At 45.2% G+C, this 12,623-nt stretch overlaps 1 protein-coding gene across 7 annotated transcripts in view; it reads right to left on the bottom strand.

Annotated features, from left to right (window-relative positions):
- Positions 1–684: 684 nt before the first annotated feature.
- LOC124034586 (myocyte-specific enhancer factor 2C-like) overlaps positions 685–12,623 on the bottom strand; it is a 137,100-nt gene continuing 125,161 nt past the window's right edge. For 5 of the 7 annotated variants that reach the window (XM_046347982.1, XM_046347980.1, XM_046347981.1 and 2 more), the window contains exons 7-10: positions 5,243–5,421; positions 2,869–2,998; positions 1,559–1,697; positions 685–1,267 (exon numbers count right to left, since the gene is read on the bottom strand). In XM_046347982.1, the coding sequence (XP_046203938.1) occupies positions 925–1,267; positions 1,559–1,697; positions 2,869–2,998; positions 5,243–5,421 (791 nt within the window). In that variant the 3' untranslated portion in view covers positions 685–924. The remainder of the gene's footprint in view (positions 1,268–1,558; positions 1,698–2,868; positions 2,999–5,242; positions 5,422–12,623) is intronic. The other 2 variants (XM_046347986.1, XM_046347985.1) reach the window with 1 other exon arrangement.

Genomic DNA, 12,623 nt, shown 5'->3' with positions numbered 1-12,623 from the left:
AGAACCGCGGAGAAAGGTAGCAATGAAATTGACGCTGTACACATGTATTGGTTGGCCAACTCAAGTGCTAGGCTGTTCACTTAGCAACATACACTCTGGCTGTTTCCTCTACTAGTAACTGATTATCACTGAGGAAAGTTATAAGTACTTTTACAAAACAGAGTACCTGACTTTTTTTTGTTTATTTGTTGATATGCATATATGTGCACATAGACACACGTGTAAATTTATATGCATACATTTTTTTCCCACACACGGCACAAGTAATGCATAGTTCCCCACCAAAAATATCCCCTAACCCCATTCCAACCAACCTCCTCCACTGCTTTATAGAACTTCAATATGTATAGCACACATACTCTGCAAAAAGCAAAAAGAAACATTACAGTTAAATATAGAAAAAGGTGCCCCCCTTCCTCCAATGAGATAGAGAGAGAGATAAGAGAGAGATAAGAGAGAGATAAGAGAGAGAGAGATAAGAGAGAGATAGAGAGAGAGATTAGAGAGAGAGAGATAAGAGAGAGAGATTAGAGAGAGAGATTAGAGAGAGAGAGATGAGAGAGAGAGAGAGAGAGAGAGAGAGAGAGAGAGAGATAAGAGAGAGAGATTAGAGAGAGAGATAAGAGAGAGAGAGATAAGAGAGAGATAGAGAGAGAGATTAGAGAGAGAGAGATAAGAGAGAGAGATAGAGAGAGAGATTAGAGAGAGAGAGATAAGAGAGAGAGAGAGAGATAGAGAGAGATAGAGATGAGAGAGAATAGAGAGAGATAGAGAGAGATAGAGAGATAAGAGAGAGATAGAGAGAGCATGGGCTCCGGAGGTGAGTGACGCGTCGCGTGGTGATATCGAGAGTGAGGGTGTCGGGGCATCATGACGTCGCAGCGTGAGCAAGGCTTGAGCGACGGCCAGCACTGGATGTGATAATCATGTGGCCCATCCCTCGGACAGGCGCACGCGTTTGACCGAGGGGCTCTCGCACCCGTCCAGGGCGGGCCGGGACATTCCCAGTGGAGAGTGGAACTCGTTCCGGTGATCGTCGCGGTCGCTGCCCTCATGGGAGCTGCTGCAGCTACTCAGGCTGTCGACAGGGGAGCGGCCTGAGTCCTGGCGAGATGAGGGGTTCTGTTGCTGCGGGACACCGTAGCCCCCCGGTGTGCTGCTGGTGCGATCTCTAGGAGGAGAAACAGGTTCGGACTTGATGTGCAGGCTTTGAGCAGAAGGCAGGGAGAGATTTGAATTGTGACATAAGTGATTGCTATTGCAATTTCTGTTGGAAGGAAAGGAAAACAAACACAAGGGGTTAAAGAGTAAGGAATCATGATCATACAGTATACAAGCACACAAGTTTACTCGCATTTTTCCACATCCATATCTCATGTCTGGTCACAATATTTCAACATTTCAATTCTCAATATGTATCAGTATTTTCATGCTAGTTTCCCTAACAAACTTAATTTCACGATCCATCCCTCCTCTCTTTGATCTGTCTGCTACCTGTGTAGAGAGCCTTGTAGAATATATATTGTACATATTATTGTGTGTATCCCACTGTACTTACCCTAGCTGACTGAGGGCAGAGTGCTGCTGCATGTTCTGGAGGTGTTGCTGTTGCCATCCGCTCATGGAGCCCAGGTGGAGGGAGCTACCACTGTTAAAGCCGGACAGGGAGGACAGGTCTGCACTGCTCAGCGAGTATTCTACACACACAGACAGAGAGAGAGAGAACCAGTCAAAACCAGTTCAGGCCAGTTCAAACCAGTTGTAAAAGCACATTAGTTTGGAATTATGGCTACTGAAGTGAGAAGTATAACAGTAATTTTCCTGCTGCGCCAATACAGGTGCCACTGATCACAGCGTTAGTGGGTGAGGGAGTGATGCAGTGAGGAATATAGGATGTGTGTGAACAGCACCACCTGCTGCTACGTTAGTGTAATGAAATGTGTGTTTATCATCTCATGATGAAACCATGTTTCAGGGCCACAGACTATTGATGCGTGATTTAGCATAAAAAGCTATATTTATTCGATCATGCTTATATTCACTATGATGTTTGTGAAGTCCTGTAAAACTGCCTATCATATAAAATCGATGAAAATCAAATCAATAATCAAATGTAAATGGTGAGGCGTGTGTATAGGTCACTTTCTAAACTCATTGAAACTCTGCAAGTAGTAACAAACACACACATAAACATGTTTGTGACAAAGACTGTGTGTGCATGTATGCATATACAGTATGTGTGTGTCTGTGTGTGTGTATGTATGTATGTATGTATGTATGTATGTATGTATGTATGTATGTATGTATGTATGTATGTATGTATGTATGTATGTATGTATGTATGTATGTATGTATGTATGTATGTATGTATGTATGTATGTATGTATGTATGTATGTATGTATATGTATGTATGTATGTATGTATGTATGTATGTATGTATGTATGTATGTATGTATGTATGTATGTATGTATGTATGTATGTATGCATGTATGTATGCATGTATGTATGTATGTATGTATGTATGTATGTATGTATGTATGTATGTATGTATGTATGTATGTGTGTGTGTGTGTGTGTGTGTGTGTGTGTGTGTGTGTGTGTGTGTGTGTGTGTGTTGTGTGTGTTGTGTGTGTGTGTGTATATGTATGTGTGTGTGTGTGTGTATGTATGTATGTGTGTGTGTGTGTGTGTGTATGTGTGTGTGTGTGTGTGTGTGTGTGTGTGTGTGTGTGTGTGTGTGTGTGTGTGTGTGTGTGTGTGTGTGTGTGTGTGTGTGTGTGTGTGTGTGTGTGTGTGTGTGTGTGTGTGTGTGTGTGTGTGTGTGTGTGTCTATGTGTATAACAGGTGTAGAAGCAGTGGTACCTACCAGTACCGTATGAAGTGGACATGGCTGATGGGTAACCGCCCATTCCTTGCCCAGGTAGGGTGGGCGTTGCTACTGAAACCACAGGGGTGGCCAATGACTGTGCAGACTGGGAGTTGTTTATTCTCTGGTTCTATGAGATGGACAGAGACAGAGAGAGATGGAAAAACATGAGCGCCATCACAAATAAAGTCAGCACCAGAAAAATAAAAAAAGAGAATAAAAAATAGGCCTTGTTTTTTTTGCTCCGCAGATGCTAGAAGAATGAACAGCATGCCAGCTTCTTGGAAATTAATCACTTGCATTGCGGCACAGCTGAACCCTGCCAACCCTATCATTTACCACCCCTTCTGAGTTCCCGCCGTCGCTATAGTAACCCTGCTGGTCTCCACGGCAACAGAAACAGCTGGGAGAGGCTCTTTATTGTGGCGGGGTGTGGCACAGAAATGATGGCGGTTTGATGCCATATAAAATTGTTTCCATTGTTGCCTTTCATTCCCTGGTTCTGAGAGAGGGGAAACATGCATGCTAAGATGCCATGCAACGCCTCTGAATAAGACATGGAAGGAAGGGAAGGGTGGAGGAGATGACAGGGTGCAATGATTCACAAATACCACTAGGTGTCACCTGGGCCCTGGCTAAACATCTTCAATCCCTACATGTACTGTGCAACGCCTGCAGCGGATTGGTGAGGTGGAAGTTGCCCCTATGTGGACATCTGGGTCATCTTACCCTGTATTTTAATGCTAACCTTCACCACCTAAAAATTTGATTTGATTTGATAATGACTGGTCTCCCTTCTATCTAACTCAGGATGATGGATGACATCTGTGTTTGGTGTTATTATTATTATTATTTTTTACAAATTTTTGATTGACAGACCCACTTACCAATAGCAGATCGACAAACTCAGACTGACGGGGAGGGCGATACATTCTGATTAGTTTCATTGGATGGAGGAAGCGGTCGGGTTTGGCTCTAAGGATGGAACTGCTCTAGGAGTGAAGCGACTAAACAGGAGCTCATTTGAAACGGAAATGTACTATTACTACTGTACTACACTAACAGTCTATCTTGTTAAAATCCTAACCTATGACAGCACATGTATGAGACAGTTACAGCCCCTGAAGGACAGTTACACCCACTAAAGGACAGCTACTGCCACTGAAGAACAGTTACACCCACTGAAGGACAGCTACAGCCACTGAAGGACAGTTACACCCACTGAAGAACAGTTACAGCCACTGAAGAACAGTTACACCCACTGAAAGACAGTTACACCCACTAAAGGACAGTTACACCCACTAAAGGACAGTTAAACCCACTAAAGGACAGTTCCAGACCCTGAAGGACAGTTCCAGCCCCTGAAGGACAGTTACACCCACTAAAGCACAGCTACAGACACTGAAGGACAGTTACACCCACTGAAGGACAGCTACATCCGCTGAAGGACAGCTACAGCCACTGAAGGACAGTTACACCCACTAAAGGACAGTTACAGCCACTGAAGGACATTTACAGCCACTGAAGGACAGTTAAACCCACTAAAGGACAGTTACACCCACTGAATGACAGTTACACCCACTAAAGGACAGTTACACCCACTAAAGGACAGTTACACCCACTGAAGGACAGTTACAGCCACTGAAGGACAGTTACAGCCACTGAAGGACAGTTACACCCACTAAAGGACAGTTCCAGCCCCTGAAGGACAGTTACAGCCACTAAAGGACAGCTACAGACACTGAAGGACAGTTACAGCCACTGAAGGACAGTTACAGCCACTGAAGGACAGCTACAGCCACTGAAGTACAGTTACAGCCACTGAAGGACAGTTACAGCCACTGAAGGACAGTTACACCCACTAAAGGACAGTTCCAGCCCCTGAAGGACAGTTACCCCCACTAAAGGACAGTTACACCCACTAAAGGACAGTTACAGCCACTGAAAGATAGTTACACCAACTAAAGGACAGTTCCAGCGCCTGAAGGACAGTTACACCCACTGAAGGACAGTTACACCCACTAAAGGACAGTTAAAGCCACTAAAGGACAGCTACAGACACTGAATCCCAGCTACAGCCACTGAAGGACAGTTACAGCCACTGAAGTACAGTTACAGCCACTGAAGGACAGTTACAGCCACTGAAGACAAACACTCAAAAAGACGATAGAAACACGCAGAGAGGATATCAACTGAGAGGACATAAGAAAAAGACAAAGGAAAAAAAGAAGGATGGGATCAGGACTGAGACTGGGACTAAAACTGAGAGTAGGAGTGGGACTAGGACTGGGACTGGGACTAGGACTGAGAGTAGGAGTGGGACTAGGACTGGGACTGGGACTGGGACTAGGGGTGAAGTGATTGAGCGACTCACGATGGAGGGCATGTTGTTCTTGACTCCAGGGGGGACAAGCACCCGCAGGTCAGGCTTGCGGTTGCTGTTCATTCCCAGGTTCATGGTCGGGGGAGACTTGGCCTGCATGCTCTTGTTCATGCTGCCCGGAGAGACCAGTAGACCAGGCGAGTTACGGTGGTGGTTCCCGTAGCCATTGCCTTAAGAAGGGAGAGGGAGAGAAGAGACAGAGAGAAGAGAGGGAGAGAAGAGAGGGAGAGGAGCTATTAATTATACTGTTCAAAATAGCTCTATTAGTGTATCCTACATATTGTTCTCAGACCACAGTAGCATGTTGTACTAAGGAAACCATTACTTCTACAAATATTAAAATTCTTCAACTAGAAGAGGGGCAGAGAAGCCACTGTCCTAGAGCCAGAGAGTGGTCACTTTCACCCAGTGATTCCAATAACTCACCCAGTGATTCCAATAACTCACCCAGTGATTCCAATAACTCACCCAGTGATTCCAATAACTCACCTAGTGATTCCAATAACTCACCCAGTGATTCCAATAACTCACCCAGTGATTCGAATAACTCACCCAGTGATTCCAATAACTCACACAATTGTTTGATGTCTCAGAGGAATGTCTCTTTTGCGGCTGTCACTACCATTGACCCTGCATCTAGCCAGTGAGAGTCAGTGAGATGTGTAAACATATTGAATTAGGGCCTTGGAGACCACAGTGGGACAGGGCCCATCATTTGTCCATCAGCGCTAAACACGTGTTGCCTCTTCCAGACAAAGACCCTGCCCTGGGGTAGACACCCAATCCACATTCCTCCTCCTCCTCCGACAGACGGACTGCAGGACTGAGTTTGGCACCCATGCCACATACATACCAGTGGGGCACCCTCCCAGCAACACCCCATTAAAAACAAGAGAGAGTGAGCAGTGTGTAAGCTCTGTTTCCATCCCAATCCCGCAGCCTCTTCCTATGGGTAGAACACCAAGAGCTGTATGGATATGTCCCACTTGAAAGAGGGGCAGGAATGATATGTTTGACATGAATTCATTTCCTAATCATACTCCAGGGGAAAATGAGTAGCACATATGTATGTATGTATGTATGTATGTATGTATGTATGTATGTATGTATGTATGTATGTATGTATGTATGTATGTATGTATGTATGTATGTATGTATGTATGTATGTATGTATGTATGTATGTATGTATGTATGTGTATGTATGTATGTGTATGTATGTATGTATGTATGTATGTATGTATGTATGTATGTATGTATGTATGTATGTATGTATGTATGTATGTATGTATGTGTATGTATGTGTGTGTGTATGTGTGTGTGTGTATGTGTGTGTGTGTGTGTGTTTGTGTGTTTGTGTGTGTGTGTGTGTGTGTGTGTGTGTGTGTGTGTGTGTGTGTGTGTGTGTGTGTGTGTGTGTGTGTGTGTGTGTGTGTGTGTGTGTGTGTGTGTGTGTGTGTGTGTGTGTGTGTGTGCGTGTCCGTGCATGTGTGTGTGTGTGTGTGTGCATGCGTGCGTGCGTGTGTGTGTGTGTGCGTGCATGCTCGTGTGTAAGATTGTGTTAGTATAGTCTCAGTGTTTGTGTGTGTGTGTGTCAAATAGTATTTGTCTAAGTTGTGTGACTTTCAATATGATGAATTATTTATTGTGTTGGTGCATGACAGCGTACGTGTACACAGAGCATGTGTATGGATATGCACGTGTGGCTTTTGTATGGGAGCCTCGCCTAGTGCCACTCCATCCAGCTGCATCATCAGCTCTGCCTGCCTCGCTTTCGCTCTCATCCTCATGGAGGGACCATTGTACTGTGGAGAGGGCCCATGTGGAGAGACATGAATGAGAACACACTCTTGCCACTCAATCTCAATGACGCTCTCTGTACACACAGATCATTTAGTGAATCAAAACAGTTCTAGAGGTTCTAGAAAATATCAGAGAATTACATGTAAAAAAGCTGAGACTGTTCAAAACTTTACCAACTAAAAAACTTAAAGACAGCTACAGATGTTCAAAAACCCAAGCCCATGGAGAAGATAAGGTTTATTGGTTGTGTGATTAAAAGTGGCATATCCGGTTCAAGAGCATGACCTTTCTGTGAGAAAGAGAGTGCTTCGGAATGGTGAAAGAGAGAGAGAGAGCGAGAGAGAGACTTGCAATGTTACTGTACAGCCAAGCTGAGCGTAAAGTGAGGAGGGGATTTCAGGCTGCCATTTTAGGACAACAGCTCTGACTCAAAATAGAGACACTGGCTATAGCACAAAAGATGGGCTTTATTGCCTAAGACAGGCAATGGACAGGTGATAAGGATGCCAAGGGTTCCATAAAGCTGCCAGTGACTTAGGTTGAGCTTAACTGAAGACACTTGGAGCTGCTAGCAACATGGCTACAGAGAAGCTAATGCAATAGCTAGCATCTGACTACAGACACTGTATAGCAGCTCTGTGAGTCTGATACATGATCACCACTGACACGGACAGTCAAACTGGAAGCGAGCGTTTTGAGGAAGTACCAAAATGAACAGTCGCTGCCCAGATAAGAATCAGCGTCTCTGCTGTATAAAAACAACAATATCACATCTGAAGTGGATATATAAAGGTATTCCTGTATGTAGATTAGGCCTGGGGCCTTGCTTGGGCTGAGGGATGCCAAACTGTTGCAGTACGCTAACACACTGGCTGCTTTTTGGGACTCACACACAGACACACAGACGGCTGGTGTGATTCAACTCATCTATAGTTAACTGTTACTGAACCATTTCTGATGTCCTGTCGTGGTCTAATGGGTGAGCTCCGTTTCCACTTTCTATATGCAGGCTCTTCTGTTGAGGTTGGGCCTAATGTGCATTCAAATCTGAATCCATCATCTGAAGTAACGTGTGTCACGCTATCTAGCTAACTAACAGCTTCCACTGTATCTACGTAGGCTACGGACAAAAATACAGGAACCATTTAGCTATTTTTTGTAAGAATACTGTAGGTCTTGTGTCTTCGTCTCAATGCGCTTGTTTTGGAAGACTCTGCAAACCAACATAGACCAGCATACGTTTCAAGGTAGTACATGAAGCTATTCTCTGGTACATGTTGGTCTATGCTGGTCGGTGCTGGTTGGATGCTGGTTAAGCTGGTCTGACCAGCATGGTGGTTACCATCCTTCACTGTGTTTTGGACACGGGTAATAAAATCAAATGAAATCAAGAGTAAAAAAATAACACAATAACTAGTGATCAGCCTTTGCTGTGTTTTGGACACTGGTGACCAGCTTTCACTGTGTTTCAGACACATACCAGTTTAGGCTGTTCTGTGCTGGTCCAGCATGGTCTAGCTGGTCAAGTTGGTCTGACCACAACCATTATTATCATATTTCCCAGCAGGCTCTATTGCAGTTTATTTTTAGAATGTTTTTTTGCAATATATTTTTTTGTTTCTTATGTTTTTGAATGTACATAGGTTTATTAATTAAACTTATGCTACACCAAGATAAGCAACATACATTTTTCTAAACTAATCCAATCTGTTAGTTGGACTGAAATGATTGTTCCAGTTTCGATGGTTTTGGTAGTCTCATTTATTCATCTGTCTAACCCTGGCAGTCATTCTGAATGCATGTTGTTGGAAAAGTAAAGTTCCCATTGTTGGATATCCCCACCCAGGCAGGATTTCAATAGTAAATTAACATCACACTGCAAGCCAGCATGATATGACTTGAAGGCTGGTCACCAGCAAAAACACAGCGAAGGCTGGTCACCAAGAAAACACAGTGAAGGCTGGTCACCAAGAAAACACAGTAAAGGCTGGTCACCAAGAAAACACAGCGAAGGCTGGTCACCAAGAAAACACAGTGAAGGCTGGACACCAGCAAAAACTCAGCGAAGGCTGGTCACCAAGAAAACACAGTGAAGGCTGGTCACCAGAAAAAACACAGCGAAGGCTGGTCACCAAGAAAACACAGTGAAGGCTGGTCACCAAGAAAACACAGTGAAGGCTGGTCACCAGAAAAAACACAGTGAAGGCTGGTCACCAAGAAAACACAGTGAAGGCTGGTCAACAGCAAAAACACAGCGAAGGCTGGTCACCAGAAAAACACAGTGAAGGCTGGTCACCAAGAAAACACAGTGAAGGCTGGTCACCAAGAAAACACAGCGAAGGCTGGTCACCAAAAACACAGTGAAGGCTGGTCAACAGCAAAAACACAGCGAAGGCTGGTCACCAAGAAAACACAGTGAAGGCTGGTCACCAAGAAAACACAGTGAAGGCTGGTCACCAAGAAAACACAGTGAAGGCTGGTCACCAAGAAAACACAGTGAAGGCTGGTCACCAAGAAAACACAGTGAAGGCTGGTCACCAAGAAAACACAGCGAAGGCTGGTCACCAAGAAAACACAGCAAAGGCTGGTCACCAAAAACACAGCAAAACCTGTTTACCAGCAAAAACAGGACAAGGGAACCATGCAAACACAGTGAAGCCTGGTCACCAGCAAAAACACAGCAAAAGCTGTTTACCAGCAAAAACACAGCGAAGACTGGTCACTATGAAAACACAACGAATGAACCACGAAAACACAGCAAAGGCTGGCTACCAGCAAAAACTCAGCGAAGGCTGGTCACCAGCAAAAACACAGCAAAGGCTGGTCACCAGCAAAAACAGAGGCGAAGGCTGGTCACCACAAAAATACAGCAAAGGCTGGTCACCACGAAAAAAGAACGAAGGAACCATGAAAACACAACGAAGGCTGGTCACCAGCAAAACCAGCAGCTATGCTGGATCAGCCTATGCTGGTCTATGCTGGTCTATGCTGGTCTATGTTGGTCTATGCTGGTCTATGCTGGTCTTTACAGCAGGGGGAAAGGACAGAGTGGATCAATGCATCTGTAGAGCTGTTCCAGGGTCTAGTGTGTGTGTGTGTGTGTGTGTGTGTGTGTGTGTGTGTGTGTGTGTGTGTGTGTGTGTGTGTGTGTGTGTGTGTGTGTGTGTGTGTGTGTGTGCGTGCGTGTGTGTGTGTGTGTGTGTGTGTGTGTGTGTGTGTGTGTGTGTGTGTGTGTGTGTGTGTGTGTGTGTGTGTGTGTGTGTGTGTGTGTGTGTGTGTGTGTGTGTGTGTGTGCGTGTGTGTGTGTGTGTGTATGTGTGTGACCTGTGGAGATGTGTGAGTGATTGAGGCGAGAGGTGACAGGAGCTGGTTAATTCTCCTACGCAGTGAAGCAAGCAGGCAGCAGAGCAGAGATCAGAACGCTGCTGACAGCTACATAAATACACAAATAGAGGTAGGAGGTGTACACAAGCTGGGTCTGGGACACCCTTCATCAGCCTGCTCTCTCTCTCTTTCTCTCTGTCTTTCTCTCTCTCCTTCTCTCCATCTAACTAACTCACTTTCCTCAGCTAGTGAAGGGGTTGACAGACACTCACATAGATATGCGAAAACACAAACACACATATAGACATGCACAACCACACACACGCACACATACACGACACAAACACAAACGACACGTACAGCCCTGCCACAACGGTTCTACAGTAAGGACGTCACAACTCGACCTTCCAGTATCAAACTGTATCATGTGTCACTTATCAATCAAATCTGTCTAGCAATGCTGGCAGCCGTGGCATGAGTGGCACATGGGGCTGTGTGTGTATGTCTGGACAAGGGGCATTTCACAAGAAAAGAAAATGTCTGCAGCAGCGAACACCAGGCTGAAACACTCACCACTGACAGACAGCTTATCAAAAGAGAAGTGAAAAAATGACGTCAGCGGCCAGCCACCTCACATTGAGTCACAGACAACCCACTGGGCACAGATGTCAGTTCAATGTCTAGTTTTGATTTACATTAGGTTGAGCTGTCAACTAATGTGAATTCAATGTGAAATCAACAACAACAAAAATCACCATGTCATTGTATTAAAATGAGAAACTAGGTGGAAGACAATACGACCTGCCCTTACGTTGATGACATTTTGCGAATCCAATGAGTTATCTACGTTGATTCAACATCATCACAGAGATTTTTGCGGTTGAAATGATGTGGAAACAATATTGATTCAACCAGTTTTTGCCCAGTGGGAACCCAGAACATCATTAAAACCTATGACCAGCTTCAGAGAACGCTTCCATCTGTATCTGTCCCTGTTTCTTTACTGCGAACTTGCATGGCTGAATATTAATCATGGGGCTTTCCCCCAGCTGTAGGATTTAAGAAAGACTTGAATGGAATCTTTTTAAGTTCCACATGATTCTCTCTCCACGTTGTAGTTCTACAGCAGCCGGCCGAGCCGGGTCCTCACAGAGCGCCTCTGTTCATCGCCGTGGCGACACAAAGGCTACATTTGAAGCATGCTCCGGAGCATGCTGCCGACAGAACACACGATCCTGTTGTGTGTGTGTATGCAATTGAGTGTGTGAGGGGCCAGACAGAGGGACCGGGCTCTGAACCCTATCAGGAAGCCCTGGGGGCCAGACTGGGCTGCCCAGCTGTGCTCCCCTGACCCCCCAACCCCCCAGCCTCAGCCCCAGCCCCAGCCCCAGCCCCAGTCTCCCCCTGCCCTTACCTTTGTTACTGCCCTATTCTTGAGAGATCCTCAAGAAAGAGAGAGAGAGGGGGAGAGACAGAGAGAGAGAGAAAGAGAGAGAGAGAGAAAGAGAGAGAGAGAGAGAGAGAGAGAGAGAGAGAGAGAGAGAGAGAGAGAGAGAGAGAGAGAGAGAGAGAGAGAGAGAGAGAGAGAGAGAGAGAGAGAGAGAGAGAGCGAGAGAGAGCGAGAGAGAGAGAGAGTGAGTTTTAGAGAGAGAGAGAGAGAAAGAGACAGAGAGAGAGAAAGAGATAGAGAGAGAAAGAGAGAGAGAGAGAGAGAGAGAGAGAGAGAGAGAGAGAGAGAGAGAGAGAGAGAGAGAGAGAGAGAGAGAGAGAGAGAGAGAGAGAGAGAAAGAAAGAAAGAAAGAAAGAAATAGAGGGAGTGAGAAAGAGAGAGAGTGAGAAAGAGAGAGAGTGAGAAAGAGAGAGAGAGTGAGAAAGAGAGAGTGAGAAAGAGAGAGAGGGAATGACAGAGAGCTAAATAAAAAGACAGATATAACACATCGGTCCCTAAGGTCCTATAACACACCTTCCCTTCCGTCACTGAATGTCTTCCTACACACTCTAATATAGATTTAATTCCTTTTTCCACTTGTTAGAGAATTTCTTAGCCGAGACCAGGATGTGCCACGGACCCAGTACTGGACAAACATTCCCGGAGGAACTCCAAGACCACAAAAACCAACATGTCATAGACAGCAACTCCACTTGGGTTTGGATTAGTGTTAGTCATGCGTTTAATTGTCTGGGTGGGAGAGTGGGTGCCCTGTGTGTGTGTTTCTGTGTATGTATGTGTGTGTGTGTGTGTGTGTG

The sequence above is a fragment of the Oncorhynchus gorbuscha genome, linkage group LG04, assembly GCF_021184085.1.
Source record: "Oncorhynchus gorbuscha isolate QuinsamMale2020 ecotype Even-year linkage group LG04, OgorEven_v1.0, whole genome shotgun sequence".
Lineage (NCBI taxonomy): Eukaryota > Metazoa > Chordata > Actinopteri > Salmoniformes > Salmonidae > Oncorhynchus > Oncorhynchus gorbuscha.
This window is presented reverse-complemented; position numbering and strand designations above follow the sequence as displayed.